The sequence below is a fragment of the Gallinula chloropus genome, assembly GCF_964237585.1.
Source record: "Gallinula chloropus genome assembly, chromosome: 14".
In the NCBI taxonomy this organism is placed as follows: Eukaryota; Metazoa; Chordata; class Aves; order Gruiformes; family Rallidae; genus Gallinula; species Gallinula chloropus.
In genome coordinates, this window is record NC_140099.1 from 1,336,666 (window position 1) to 1,351,653 (window position 14,988).

Sequence of the window (14,988 nt, forward strand, 5' to 3'; positions counted from 1 at the left end):
CCTACTCCTCTTATCCCAGTCCCTTAACAGGCCTTTGAAAAGAAATCCCTAGGGAAATGTTACCTTTTTTTTTTGCTCTGGGGTGCACAAGGAGGCTGTTAGGAGGTGTGTGCTTTCCCCATGTAGCCCCATTAGCCAAGAAAATGCAGGGGCACTTTTCCTCCATGGATGGTGGGTGTGAAAATAGCACTTTGGGGAAGCCAGGTCAGACTGGGTACCACTCTGGACATTGTGGTTGGTGAAACTGGTAATTTAGGAGACGCTGTGGGACTGGAGCTATTCATTCCCTTTTGACTTTTTTTTATTTCCCCCTCCTCTGATGCTGTTCTCTCTGGTATGATTCAGATAAGGCAGGGTAGGAGTTGCTAGTGGGTCCCATGGGCACAAGTTCTGTGAGATCCAGGATTTTGGAGGAGGGTAAGGCTGAATGAAGAGGACTGGTGTACCTGAAGCACAAGTGAACAAGGAAGTTCCTCCAGAGCTGCTACCAAACTGGAAGTGAAACAGTCCCTTGATAACCAGAGTGATGGGTGCCTCTTGCCCTGTTGTGGGTGACCACATAGGAATAGGGTTTTCCAAGGGGGGAAGATGCCACTTGCTGGCTTTATGCTGCTGTTTGTGTTTCTAACACAAGTCCTCATGCAATATGCAAAGTTTTCTTTCCCAAATTCTTTGAGTGGTTTTGTCAGCAGAATGTCCTGTAAAGCACTTAGTCCTTGAGGGACAAGTGCTGGTGATCCCCATGGCTTGTTTAAACCTGGTAGAAGGCAAGTGAAATGCTTCATTTTTCCTTTCATGTTGCCTTAGGGCAAAGCAGAAAGGAGATGAGTGTGTGCTGGTATTCCTTCAATGTTCCTTATCCAGGAAATAGCTGGAATTGTCCTATGCCAGTTTAAAATGACTAGAGAAATCTTACAAATGCTGTTCCTGGCTCACTGTAGATGAAGATTCTTTGATTTGCTTTCAATTTAGCTTTTTTTTTTTTTCCTTTCTTTCTTTCTGCAGACCTCAGCTTCAGTCTTGGCAGAAGAACTGCACAAAGTGTGAGCATTCATTTTTCTCTGGTATTTGGGAGGTGCTACAGGCTTTCAGTGACATAGTCACTCACTGGTTTGGGTGTGAAGGGACCTCAAAGCCTCCCAGTGCCACTCCTGCCATCGGCAGGGACACCCCCCACCAGCCCAGGGTGCCCAAAGCCCTGTCCAACCTGGCCTTGATCCAGGGGCAGCCCCAGCTTCTCTGGGCACCCTGTACCAGGGCTTCCTCCCTCCCTCAGAAGGATTTCTGCCTCCCAGCCCCTCTCCATTGCCCTCCTGCAGCTGAAGGCCATTCCCCCTGTCTAATCCCTCCCTGTCCCTGGCACCAGCCCCTCTCCAGCTCTCCTGGAGCCCCGTTTGTAACGAGCTCAGAGCTCTCCCCAGAAGCAGCCTTCTCTTCTCCAGGCTGAGCCAGCCCAGCTCTCCCAGCCAGTCTTCAGGGCAGGGGCTGCTCCAGCCCTCAGATCATTTCCATGGCCTCCTCTGGACCTGCTCCAACAGCTCAGCCTTAACCCGTGTCTCCTCTCCTCCACACATGTGCAGTGTGGAACTGCTGAAGGAAACACTGCCTGTGCTTTCAGCTTCTCACCATGAGAGTGACTTGGGAAACCACTTCCTGAGGATTTCTCTTCCATGTCTGGCCTCAGGTGTGGAGCCTGTGGCAGGCTACAGGCTGCACACTGAGGGCTGTTTGCCACTGCCTGTGTGCAGGGACCAGTGCAGTGAGCAGGAGTGTGTGTGGCCATGAGAACTGCAGTATTATTTGGCCTGGGTGGCTGTGCCAGCAGATCGCTCCCTCTGGGAGGTGGTAGTTGTGCTTCAGAGCTGGAGAAAGTCCCATAAACTTTTGGCAAGGAAACAGTGCTTAAAACAGATGGGGAAGCTTTTGGACCCAAAGTGTGAGCAGGATGTAGAGGAGGAGCTGGACTGGAGGGTCAGCATGTCTTCGTGTGCCACGTTCATCCAAGACCTTTTGGTGCTGATGTCATCGCTTCTCGTTCGTGCAGGATTGCAGAAAAGGACAAACAGATAAAGCAGATGGAGGACTCGTTAGGCAATGAACATGCCAACTTAACCAGCAAGGAGGAAGAGCTCAAGGTATGATAAAAGCACGTGTAAATGCCAACCAGTACAGGGAGAGCCTTGTTGGCTCTGGGTGCAACACGAAGCCCCCAAAGCCTTTGGGCCTACAAAGAGGTTTTTCAGCTGTCCTAGGCAATGCCCATGCTTGATGCTGGGTAGCTGTGGATAAGAAAGCTCAAGTTTTTTCCTTGCTATTACCTCTAGACTCCTTCAAAAAGTAACCTGTAATACTTTGCACTGGAGGGTGAACTTACCTGAAGTAGCATCTCGGTGCAAAGTGCAAGTATGTTTCTCTTTCTCCTTCCTTCAGGTCCTACAGAATATGAACCTGTCCCTGACATCAGAAGTACAGAAGTTACAGGCTCTGACAAATGAACAGGTAAAGGAACTGTTTCATTAAATACTTAATTTTACTGTCTTCCCACTGTGTATTCTGTTGTAAATGCAAGTGCAGGTCTGTTGTCTTTAAGCTGTGTTTAAGCACATTAAAGATGTGAGTCTACCAAACTGGGCTAATACATGATTCCCTGGAATTCTCAAACTGGTGAGAGGCTTCCTCTCCTTACCCTTCCTTCACCAGCAAACTGTTTCTGACTTGGATATCCAAGTTTCTGTGAAATCCAAGAAGTGATCTGTGTGGTTAGCTCCAGTTTGGAGGCGTATGGAGTGCAGGGTGCTTCCCAGGAGGCAAAGTGCAGCCCTGGCTTTCCCATGCAAGGGTCATAAGCATCTGTCTCAAAAACCCCACCCCTAAAATACCCAACCCAAAAGCACATGCAAACCCTTGCCTCACCATAGGCATCTTCTGGGCTCCCTGGTATAAAAAAGGGATCTCCTGGAAGGAGTCCAGAGGAGGGGTACAGAGATGATTAAGGGCCTGGAGCATCTCCCCTGTGAGGAAAGGCTGAGTGAGCTGGGGCTGTTCAGCCTGGAGAGAAGAAGACTAAGGGGGGACCTTATTAATGTTTATAAATATCTTAATTATGGGATGCAGGGGAAATGGGCAGCCCCTTTTCAGTGTCTGTGGGGACAAGACAAGGGGCGATGGGCTCAAGTTGGAGCACAGGGAGTTCCCCACCAATCTGGGGAAGAACTTCTTCCTGGTGAGGGTGAGGGAGCCTGATGGGCTCTGGAGGGCCCTTCCAACCCCTGTGATTCTGTGATCTTTTTAGAACCAAAAGACCTGCTGTCCCTCTCTTACAGCCATGTGGCCTGTCTGTTAGAGGTGGAAATGAAGTGTTTAATTAGAGATAATCCTGGCTGTCAGATGAATCTCTTCAAGATCATCTTCTCTTTGAGTAATTGCACAGTCTCTATGGGTGTTCTGGACTCACAAGCTTAGTCCTTGCGCTCTTGCTGGCGAGTCATGTGCTGAGGGGCTGAATGACTTGTCCTGGCTTTTTAATATTATGGAATGAAAGGTTGATTGAATCATGTGATGTATCCTAAGTCTGTCTTAATCCTCTTTATATCTAGGCTGCTGCTGCACATGAGCTGGAAAGGATGCAGAAAAGGTAAATAGCTCTGGGATTTGATAAACAACGTTTGTCAGGCTTTTGTTTTCTTTTTGAATTGGTGCTTTTTTGGTAAGACTTGGATGAGGAAATGATTTAACTGTTCTGCTGTATCTCAGCATTCACATCAAAGATGACAAAATAAGAACTCTTGAAGATCAGCTTCGAGAAGAACTCGCTCAGATTTCAAACACAAAGGAAGAATTCAAGGTAAGATGCAGAATAGCTCTCCCTGGCTTATTTACAGGAGGTTTTCCAGACTTTGGGGGTTGTGAAATGTGGATTTGTAGAGCAGAACTGACTTTTGGGTGTTAAGTGAGTGTTCTGTTTGCAAGGCCCCAGTAGTAGCAACAGACTGTGCAGCAGAGTAGGAGATGGGGCACCACAGGTTAAGCCTGGTGTCTGCAGATGTGAAGAGTGAGGGCTTTGGAGTCTGGGAGAGGAGCTTGTTCAGGAAAAGCTGCTGTGGTTTTCCCACATTCCACCTTCTAGTGTGACTTCCAAGGCCTCAGTGTGAGCCTTTGTTGCTTGGGTAATCATGCTGTCAGGCCTTTTTTCTTCTTTCTGTCAAGGTAGGTGTAAAAATGCTTATTTTTCTCCTGCAGTCTTCCAAATTGTTTCTTGTAAGGCTGCAGCTAAATTGCCAAAGCTTTTAGTGCTGACATCTGGAGTCTGTGCAGCAGAGCTGATCCTTGTTTCTGGGTGGTGTATGCAGAGAGCTGCTTAACACTCCTCCTTGCCCTCGGCCACCTTTACCTCTTAGAAGTAGATCTGCTTCATGTGAAAGGTGATGACTTTGTCTCTTTAACTCCTTTAAAGCCCTTGTTGAGTAGTGCTGCTTTCTGGTGAAAGGTCAGTCTAAATCTCATCGTGTCAATTTTGGAAGCAAGGAGGAGCAGAGGTGGCAGTGGCAGGAGCAGCATGGCTTTTGTAGGGGAAGCTGTGCCTCATGAGTCTCCTTCTGGAGCTCTTTGAAGGGGTGTTAGCAAGCAGGTAGTAAACTTGGGTCATGTATTGAAGTGGTGGCACTGTGAAAGAGGCTTTGATGAGTCCTTTGCAAGCACTGTAGTTCCTCTAAGCTGTCAGAATAAGAGGGAAGAAACTGGCTCAGTTGGAAGAATAGGAAATGATGTGACTTTGGTGGGCTTTTGTAATAAAGCTGTCCTCTGACTCTTCAGTGAGGGGAGTGCTGGGTAATGGGTGGGTAAATGGTGTGGGAGGAGGTGGCAGGCTTGAGTAAGTAAGGCTTTTGGGGTGGTGGGACACTTTAAAGTGACAGGTGGAATGGTGAAAACGAATGGGAGGAGGAATAACCTGAACTTCCTCTGGAGCAATGGCTCCTGTAGTAATTGTTCCACAGGAAAAAGACCTTAGAGGTGTTGTGGGTGCTTATGTGCTGAAATAACTTGGTGCAAAGTAATGGCAGAAGCCACCTGGAGACAAATCTCACAGCTGTTGGGAAGTGAATAGAGAACTGAACACAGATTGTGCTCGTTGTGGAAGTCCACAGCGCACGCTCAGCATGGATAGTGTGTGCTCCTCAAGCCTCCTCTTCCTCCTGTCTCTGACCCTCTCCACTGAATGCTTCCACCTGAGGAAGTGCTGCTTTTCTTTGTTCCCATGTGTGTCAGAGAACAGCCAGGTTCAAACCAGAGCAGTTCTTTTAATCCTCACTGTTGCTGTCCCTTCCTGCTTGTGTTGTCCCTGGATGACTTTGTGTCTGAAGCACAAATCACATGTTCTAATTGTTACTCTTGTAAAGTGCCTAACAGGTCTTTAAAAAGACTTAATAAATCAAAAAGCAGTAATAGAGGAGGATTTTGGAATCTTGAGGGGATGCTGAAAGTGCTTTAGGAGGAAAATGCAGTTTCTCTTGCCTCTCACACTTGGTGCTGTCTGATTCTCTGCCAGGGAATAAAGATGGTAACAGCTGAATTTCTCATGGGAACAGAAGTATTAATATAGAAAAGCAAGAAAGAAGGGGGAAAGGACTCTTTGTAGTCTTGTAGCTTCCAAAGGACTCCTTGTAACAACTTCTGTGCTGTTTAATAGCTTCATTGCCGTTCTGGAAATGCTGTAGTTATGTCAGTTCAGAACTGCAAACCCCAATGTTTAAATTCCCTTCCAGGTTCTCAAGGATCAAAACACATCTCTGCAAGCTGAAGTACAGAAGCTGCAGACCCTCCTGTCTGAGCAGGTATAGCCAGTGTTGGTTGAGGTTGTATCAAATACATTCTGTTCTTTTTAACTTGAGTATTTTTTCCTCTCAAGCTGCCTGGGGCTGAGCTAGCTGGTGTCAAAGCCTGTTGCTTTTCAGGTGTTTTCTCCTCTGTGGAGGTTTCAACTAAGGTGGTTGTAGCTGGCCACTAGACCTACTCAGGAGTGTCCAGAATAAAAAGTGGACTTTTTTTTCCCCTTCTCCTGAAGAATGCTAGCTTAACACAAGCAGGAACTTATTTCTGCAACCTCTCCCAGGTTTATTGGCAGTTTCTAGAATAAAAAACCAACCCACAAACCACCAGCCCTTCTGGGAGTGAGTGCTCTTCCCAGGCTGTGGGAAAACCAGAGTAAGGTCTTTACCTACTTGTTTTCTTCCGTCTTGGAATGAATTCTCAAACCAGTAGTAACCAACCAGCAGACTCATGGAACAAGAAAGCTGTTTGTCCTGATACAGAAGAGGAGGGACAAAAGGTATTTTTGCCTGTGATGCACCTGCTGCAGCCAGTCTGACTGGTACCCACACAGGATGCTGTGGGTTCAAAGCTGTCGTGCTGCTTGGCCACATCTCCTTTCTGAGTGTTGCCTGGGAGAGCTCTTGTGACCACCCCTGACTTTGTACCATTGTGGGATGAGAAAACTTCCTGAAATGCTGGAAAAAGACTTGCAGGACAGGAAACTTGTTTCCTCTTCTGCCCTGGTGTCTGCCAGTCACCAGCTCCCTGTCTGGAGCTGCTCTCTTTCTTCTGCTGCAGAACCAGATTTGCAGCCTTATTCCCTTGGGTCTGGCTGGTTTGTTGGGGAACAAACACCCCCTGATGCCCTGTCAGAAATAGCAGGGCTGACTTCATTCTTGGTAGCTGGCTTATGTTTCTTGTGTGATCCTCAAATAGAGTTTGTGGTTTTGAGAAATGCTCAAAAGGGGCAGATTTTTTGGGTATTGAGCTGGCTGCTGTGGATTAGGTGCTGCACAGTGCTTGGCACTCCCCAGGATCACTGGGATCCTGTGTCCCACAGCATTGTGTCACCAGAACTCCTGTCATCCATCGGCGTAGAACCATTGAGGTGTTTGGGCTGGGTCTGTGCCTCCTCTGAAAGAGTGACATCTTTCCAGCTTCAATATTAGCCACATATGCCACAATGATGGTTTATTTTACCTTCTGGATTAGTGTGGTAACTCAGCTTCTGGTGAAGTTGATACTCTGCAGTTACTTCTGCTTTAAAATTCTAAGCCATTATTGATCCAATTAACACTCCCCCCACTCTGTTTTTCATAGGCAAACAAAGACTTGTTAGAGCACATGGAAAGAAGGTAAGAAACTTTCCCCTTCTCAATTGGAGGCTGAAGTAAACATCTGGTTTTTTTTGTTGGCAACAAAACAACTGTTGATGGCTAAACCACCTTCAAAGGTTCACTTTTTCCTATTACTTTTGATTTCTCAGCGTGAGAGAGAGGGATGAGAAAATCAAGACAGTTGAAGATCTGCTTGAGGCAGGACTCATACAGGTGGCTAATAAAGAGGAGGAGCTGAAGGTAAGATTTCTCATATTTTTATGGGGAAGTAAAGATTAAGGGCTCTTGTGCAAAGTGTGGGTTTGAGTGCTCATAGTGTAGGCTGCGATCGTTCCCTCTGAATGGGAGAAGCACCTCAGGAAGGCAAGGTTAAAGCCTCTTCAGTAACACAGGCTAAGTGTGAGCAGTGATGGCCTACAGTAAGTGCTCCTCTCAGATTAATCTAGAGCAGATATTGCTAGTGTGTTTGCCTGGTGTCTTTTGGAATAAAGTTAATGCATCTTCAGACCTTCATGTTTGGCCTGATCTGCAACAAATCTGCCCTTAGGAAAGGGTCTTTTGACAAAACTTGGCAGTATGGGGCTTTGGCATCGCTTTGCTTCACTAGTAATCTGCAGGGCTAAAAGGATCCTAAACTAGCAATGCTTCTGGGGGTGGTGCTGAAGGTACTTCATTCCTCTTCTGCTTACAAAGAAGCTAGTGATGAGAAATCTGGAAAGCCAGTGCAAACATCCCTCTCTGTTTTCCACTGGGCTTTGCTGGAAAGCCGTGTCCTGTTTACCTAAACACAGCCTAGACAACCCTTTCTTAATGCCCCTGAATTCCAGCTGCATCACTGACACCCCTGTGCTGGGAAGGGGCTGCACAGCAGTAACCTGTCATATTACTAACCAGCCCAAGCTAGGAGCACATCACCTCCTTGTTTCCCTGGCCTCTATTTTCCTATAGCTTAAAGTCACTCTGAGCTGTCTGCAATGAGTAATTAGTCCGTTGAATACTTTGGCTCCAACTTGCTGTGGAGGGAGGTCTCTTTCAGGCTTTCAAAGTGTTTCACTTGTTCTAGAAGAAATGACTTTTCTGTCAAGCTTAACACTTTTTTTTTCCCCAGCAAATGAGTCTCTCATTATCTGTGCTTCTGCTTTCAAAGGCGCTGCGAACGGAAAATTCATCCTTGAGAAAAGAACTTCAAAGTCTGCAAATTCAGCAATCAGAGCAGGTAGTACTTTTTATCTAAAACTTTTTATTGCACCTAAACTAAATCTGAAAGAATCTTGCTGTGGTTGCAAAAGTCAGGGGAAAAAGGTGAAGACGTCTTTTTGAAGCCTGTTGGCAAAGCATCCTGTTTTCTTCCAGCGTGGGGATGGAAGCTGGTACTTCTGTCAAATACTTCCCTTTGCATAAGCATCAGAAATGCTGGAGATGTAAAGGCTCCAATCAGCAGCAGTTATGTGTTGGTTTGAGTTTGCTGTGTACTGAAATGGCTGAGGGTTGCCTTTTTCCAGAAGCTTCATTTCCAGCAGCTTTGTGATGTGTACTTAAGCTTTCTAGTTTCAGTCATAGAATCACAGACTGGTCTGGGTTGGGAGGGACCCCAAGGATCACAGAGCTCCAACCCCCTGCGACAGGCAGGGACACCAACCTCCAGGTCTGGAGCCTGGAGGTCCCATCCAACCTGGCCTTGAACACCCCCAGGGACGGGGCACCCACCCCCTCTCTGGGCAGCCTGTTCCAGCCCCTCACCGCTCTCTCTGTAAAGAACTTCCCCCTAATATCTCATCTAAACCTTCCCTCCTTTAGCTTCACTCCATCCCCCTTGTCCTGCCATTGTCTACCCTTTTAAATCAGCACTTGTGCCGATGTGACTCACCCCTTCTGCTTAGGTCTCTGTTCTGGGACACTGGCACAGTATTACAGGCTGTGGCTGCCTTTCTGTAACATCCAGCTCTGCTTGGACAGCTCAAGGGAACAATTAGTTTCTAGACAATCGTTTATGGGGGAGGAGTAGCACAGTAAGTGTGGGAGGCACCAGCTGCTCTCCTGAACCTCAGCCTCTCCTGGTAAAGGCAATGTAGGCTTTTGTGTTCCTGGAACTTGCAGCAGACCTGGTGTTTGCCAAGAACTAGAGACCCACAGTCCCAGGAGCAGCTGCAGAGCTAAACCATGTAGTAGCAGTAGACTTTACCCAGTGCCATAGAGCTCTGGCTCTCCCCTTCCTTACCCCTCATCACTCGATTTGCCTTTTCTCTCTTGCATTTCTCTAAGCTGAGGCTCTGTTTTGAACAGGTTTCCTTCCAATCACTGGTGGAAGAACTCCAGAAAGTGTAAGTTTACTGCACAGATTTAGTTTCTGATCGTTACTCCTGTCTGTCTCCTTCTTCCATGACAACAAGTGTGCTTTGCTTCCCTGAAATGATTTCCTTTGAACTGGATGAAGGGTGGCTGTGTGCGTGGCAGGAAGCGTTACCGCTTCGCAAACACGTCGAGTCAGATCAATACCTTTTGAAAATCCAGTTGCTTCTCTGCTAAGCAATTAACTTCATAAGCCTAACATTGACTAGAGGAGGGATCACACTGAATTGTCAGATAATTGTTTCTCTCTGCTCTTTCCAAGCATCCATGAGAAGGATGGGAAAATAAAATCGGTGGAAGAACTCCTGCAAGCTGAAATCCTTAAAGTAGCAAACAAGGAGAAGACTGTGCAGGTATCTACCTCTGCAGTACCTCCCTTCCTCTCTGTGTCTGTGCCACTGACTACCATTTACTTGTTACTGCATGGCATTCTATAGCAATGAATTTGTAGCGTCCATTTCTGTGGTGGTTTTTTGTGTTTCCATTGTCCAATCCTGTCTGTTTTGTCATTGAAAAGGCTTTGACACAGGAAATAGAGGCTCTGAAAGAAGAAGTAGGAAATTCCCAGCTTGAGATGGAAAAACAGGTAAAATACCTTAGTGCCAAGAAGTGTGCAACAGCCTTTGCCTTGGATGTGCTGCTCACTCGTTTCTGTTCTGGTGTGTTGTCTATCACTGGTGAATGCCACTGGGTGATGGTGGAGCTCTTTAGAGGTAGAGCCATGCTGTTCTTGGGTATAAAGCCATAAATATGTGTTGAAACTCCTCCTGTCCTTCAGAAACCACATTCCAAAGCTTTTTGGATGTTTTAGTATGAGATTTGTTGAGATTTGCTATTCCCTAAGGCATTGAGTGTTAGCTCTGGCTGGACGTATCATGCACTATCCCTGCTGTGAAACCCTGGGACTCCTTTGAGTCTGGCACCTTGGAGATCTCAAGTGCTGCTCCTTTTGTTGGCCTTTCTGTGTTGCTCAGCAATACTCCTGGCCCAAACAGGATTAGGCTTCCAGGTAAAACCAAGACTGTTTTCTTTCCGGCATCCAAGGAAAGCTTGTCTTGGCAGGTTGAGTTTTATTCTAGCTATCAGGAATGCAGAAATGGAGGAATGTTGGCTTTCTTGGCATGCCTGCTGTCTAGCATCCGAAATAATGGGAACTCATGTTTCCTTAGGGAGCCCTTTCTGCTGGCAGCTTAATCCATCGTGCTGTCAGGAAGTTTGTTTGCTTGTTTGTGTGGGATATGGGTGTTGTTTGGTTTGGTCTTTTCTAGCTACATTCCAACGTGTCACCCCCTTTTTTTCTTGCCTTAGCATTCAAATTTTGTCCTTTTTTAGGCAAAGCTTCATAGAATGTGTTTCCATCCTGGGCTTTTCCTCCAAAGCAGATTCCCAGGAACTGGAAGAATTATTTGTGTTGTGGTTTTTGTTGGGTGGGTTTTTTTTCCCCTTTCCCTGGAACTGCAGCACAACCCAGAATAAAATGTGCTTTAGAGTTGCTGTCATGGGGAAAAGAGAGATGAGGGATGAGGGAGATGAGGGATGCTTGCTCCAAAGGTAGGGTATACCCAGGTTTTGATACCCTGCATGAAGAATAGAGGCTTTTGGGGATGTGGAAACTGCTGCTGTGCTGTGATTGAGGATGAAGCTGCTTGGATAGCTGGTATCTACACAGCCAGCCACTGTCAGCCTTTGCTGCAAAATTCAAAGGGAGTGTTACCACTAAATGTTGTTTCTTCAATCCATCTCCAGCCTTAGAATAGGAATTGAAGGGAGTGCTGGCATCTCAAAAGCCCCTGCTTGTGTAAAGGTCTAAGTACCCAGGGATGATCTCTCTGATTTGAGCTGTAGCTGCCAGTGAGATGGTTGTTACTGGCATCTGCTTCTTCCTTTGTGCCCTTTGGCAGAAGGGTGCTCTGCTGGCCCTGCTGGTGTTCCCATTGGCACTGGAGGTCACATTTGAAATGTGGAGAGAGTGAATAGTGGAGACACTTGGCTCCTCAGCATTTATTTTCCCATTAAAAAAAAACAAGCAGCATGTTTATGCTTACATAACTGCCACAAACAGGGCCTATTTTAGTCATGTCTAAGGACTCCCTTCCCCTAATTCTCCCTAAAGCAGTTTATAGTGTTTACAGGCCTCTTCCCTCTGCACCAGACTCAGCTACTGATTGTTTTCTTTAGGTGTCGATTACGTCACAAGTGAAAGAGCTTCAGACTCAGTAAGTACAGATGTTACATGCCTGACATGCCCTGTGCACCCCTCCCTGCTCCTGTCTGGTTTAAGCTAGAAAGGTCGTGCCTGGTGGCTGTGCCTCACATGAAGTGAGCCAGGCTGTTAATACTGGTCTTAGGAGATGTGTATCCTTCTTAGGTGTCCTTCTTAAATACCTGGTCCTGGCTGAGCCAGCAAACAGGGCGAAGTGCTGTGTGAACCCCAGTTAGCTGAGAGGGCTAATTAAAATTCAAGTCAGGATGGAAGGCTGTAGGCAAGGCTCTGTGGCAAGGTCACTTTGGTAATGCCCGTGCTGTAGCTGGGTGGATGAATGAGAATTGAGTCATTGTGGTTGTCAGTCACTTGTGTCCCCAACCAGGGAGGGGGGAAAAGTGTGGCCAGCAGATTGAGGGAGGTTCTCCTGCTCCTCTGCTCGGCCCTGGTGAGGCCTCATCTGAAATATAGTGTGCAGTGCTGGGCTTCCTGGGTCAAGAAGGACAGGAAGCTAGTGGACAAGGGACAAAAAGGGGCTGAGGGGACCAGAACATCTCTCTGACAAAGAGAGGCTGAGGGACTTGGGGCTTTTTAGCCTGGAGAAGACTGAGGGGGGATCTTATCAATGCTGATGGATACATGAGGAGCGGTGGCCAGAAGAATGGGGTCAGTCTGTGTTCAGTGGTGCCCAGGGACAGGACAAGGGGCCATGGGCACCAACTGGAATAGAGGAAGTTCCACCTAACCAAAAGGAGGAACTTCTTTGCTGTGAGGGTGTCAGAGCCCTGGGCCAGGCTGCCCAGAGAGGTTGGGGAATCTCCATCTCTGGAGACATTCAAACCCTGTGATCCTGGACGCTGCCCTGTGCAGCCTGCTCGAGGGGATCCTGCTCTGGCAGGGGCTTGGACTAGATGATCTCCAGAAGTCCCTTCTAACCCCAATCACTTGGGGATTCTGAGAAAAAGGTATTTTTAGATGAGGAGAGTGCATGTATGGGAAATCCCTGCAATCTAAATATGTATGTTGGTGCAGAATTTGTCTGCTTTCATGTAACAAGCAGTACATTGATGAAGGGCATCCCCTGCTAAACCAGCCTGAAGTGGAAGTGTTCACACCTGATTTTTAGGGGGTGAATTGTTTGTGCCTTTCATCATGTACTCCACTCTTGTTGCGTGCTGCAAAGCACAGGTCATCTCTTTAACAGATGGATAAAAGAGCAGGGGTTTATGCTGTGTGTCTGTCTGAAATGGTACAGGTTGAAGGGGAAGGAAAAGCAGGTGAAAACCATGGAGGCCTTATTGGAAGAGAAGGAGAAAGAGATTGCTACAAAAGCAGAATGTCTGCAGGTGAGCTCCCTTGGTATTCTAAAGGGAAATAAATTCTGCTGCAGTATTTCTGGCTGTAGGAAAGTTACATTTACACTTCTAAACTCGTTTTTTCTTTTCTTCCCCAAAGGGTCAGAAAGATAGAATTGCACAATTAACCAGTAAAGTTAAGGAGTTAGAACAACAGAACCTGCAACAGCTCCAACAGGTATGGCCCACAGAGGGGATGGGGCTTGGGAATGCTGCTGGGTTGTACTGGAAGATTTTATTTATCCTCTACCTCTTGCAAAGGGGTTGTGTTGGTTTCAACCCAGAGAGCTATTTTAAATCCTACTGGACTAAACTGATAATGTCTACAGGGCAGAGAGCCTGGTGGTTCAATTTAACACAGTTGAAGTAGTTCTTACACAGATAGTAAGTTCTGGGGGCTTTTAACTTGGTGATGCTGTCCATACTGTGTAGCTATAGCAGTCTGAAAGCTTTGAAGGTCATCAGCAGAATCACAGTTGTCATGGGTCACTGGGCTGAGGTAGCGTCTCTGTAGGACTCAGGTCCTGGAGGAACTGAATGTAACAGCTCCTCTTGAAGTGTTCAGGTGTTGCTGTGGTTCCTCCCTGCATTTACCTGTTGCAGAAGTTGCAACTGGCTGGAACATTAGAGATTTTGATTTCCTGCACTGGCCTCTAGCACAGGCAGCTGGACATCCTTTGGAGTCAGAAGAATTTTTCCAGTAAGGCCGTATTCTGGCTCAGTTCAGATTTTTATTGAAGATAAAGGGGAGAAACAGAGTTGCATTTTTCTTTTCAGTGGATGTCTAGACAGGCATTTATCCCAGGGGAAAGGTGGAATGGAGAGAAATTGGCTGGTGTGAAGTTTGGGATGCTTGTAAGCAATGCTTCGAGAAGTTTCTTTGGCGAGTACCGTTTGAGCTGCAGGGTTCCCCTGCTCATGCAAAGAGTTACTGTTCATTTGAAAGCTTTGCTGTGCCATCAAAATAAGGTTGGGAATCGCTTTGTTTTCCAGGTACCTGCTGCATCCCAAGTCCAGCACCTGGAGAGCCTGTGAGTATGTTTGCTAGCAGTTTCTGGAGCGAGCGCCTGTTGACGCTAAGTGTTTGGTGCTGGCGTTCCTCTGAAATTGGAATGTTTGAGCTGGTTTCAAGCATTTTATGGGCTTTGCTAAAATAAGTCGTTAGTGCTGAAGGACGTAGCCCAGCCAGCACGTCTGCTGCCGTGGGTAACAGCGAGCGGCTGGCGTCCCTGCCTGGGCTGCCGAAGTAGCAGCACTCGTACGCTCTGCGGAGGGGAATGATCGCCCAGGGCTTTCCTAACTAGTGAAATTGCTCCCACTTCTTGTGTCTGGTGATAATTTCTCCTTCTGCTTAGCATGTTTAAGGGAGTGGGGATTTAAGTGCCTGTGGCAGAATCGGTACAAGCTATGAACAAATAGTTTGCTGTTTGAGATGCAATAGCTGGTTCTCCGGCTTCTGTTTTATGGAGAAGCGCTGCCAGGCTTCCCTCTGCTTTGATGCTGCCTTGTCTGGCTGCTCTAAGTCAGAGGGAAGTTGTACAAGACTGCCAAAAAGGACTGTGTCTTCAATGCAGCTCTTGTAGCACCCTGCCCTCCTGGCAGAGCTCCTCTGTAGCCAGTATGTGGTGCCTAAGGCAGCCTCACCTTTGGAAAACTGTCCCTGGCACCTTCGCAGCCAGCTGGCTTGTGGGATTTACTTGTGTGATCAGTCACTTCCCTCCCACTTCGGCTGGGAACGCTGCTGAGGTCAGCTATGACTAAACATGACATGTGCAAGGGCTCTCTTGCCCCAGGCCAGTTCTTAGAGGTAAGCGTTTGCGACACGTCTTGCTGCGACTGGCGTGTATTTCTGTTAGCTTTCTTGGGTTGCAGCCATCATGCAATGGTTTCTTCTCTATGTGCTCTCCTGTTGATGGATTGCTTATATGCAGCATAC

The 14,988-nt window shown here is 47.2% G+C and overlaps 1 protein-coding gene across 6 annotated transcripts in view; it reads left to right on the forward strand.

Moving 5' to 3' along the window:
* The window catches only part of KTN1 (kinectin 1), a gene marked incomplete at its 5' end in the record, with an annotated part of 55,161 nt that overhangs the window by 19,609 nt on the left and 20,564 nt on the right, over positions 1–14,988 (forward strand). For 5 of the 6 annotated variants that reach the window (XM_084270745.1, XM_084270748.1, XM_084270749.1 and 2 more), the window contains 16 exons: positions 1,006–1,043; positions 2,045–2,135; positions 2,431–2,499; positions 3,597–3,634; positions 3,754–3,844; positions 5,763–5,831; positions 7,129–7,163; positions 7,295–7,385; positions 8,293–8,361; positions 9,429–9,466; positions 9,757–9,847; positions 10,012–10,080; positions 11,673–11,710; positions 12,953–13,043; positions 13,153–13,230; positions 14,046–14,083. In XM_084270745.1, coding sequence (XP_084126871.1) covers positions 1,006–1,043; positions 2,045–2,135; positions 2,431–2,499; positions 3,597–3,634; positions 3,754–3,844; positions 5,763–5,831; positions 7,129–7,163; positions 7,295–7,385; positions 8,293–8,361; positions 9,429–9,466; positions 9,757–9,847; positions 10,012–10,080; positions 11,673–11,710; positions 12,953–13,043; positions 13,153–13,230; positions 14,046–14,083 — 1,034 coding nt within the window. The remainder of the gene's footprint in view (positions 1–1,005; positions 1,044–2,044; positions 2,136–2,430; positions 2,500–3,596; positions 3,635–3,753; positions 3,845–5,762; positions 5,832–7,128; positions 7,164–7,294; positions 7,386–8,292; positions 8,362–9,428; positions 9,467–9,756; positions 9,848–10,011; positions 10,081–11,672; positions 11,711–12,952; positions 13,044–13,152; positions 13,231–14,045; positions 14,084–14,988) is intronic. The other variant, XM_084270747.1, reaches the window with a different exon arrangement.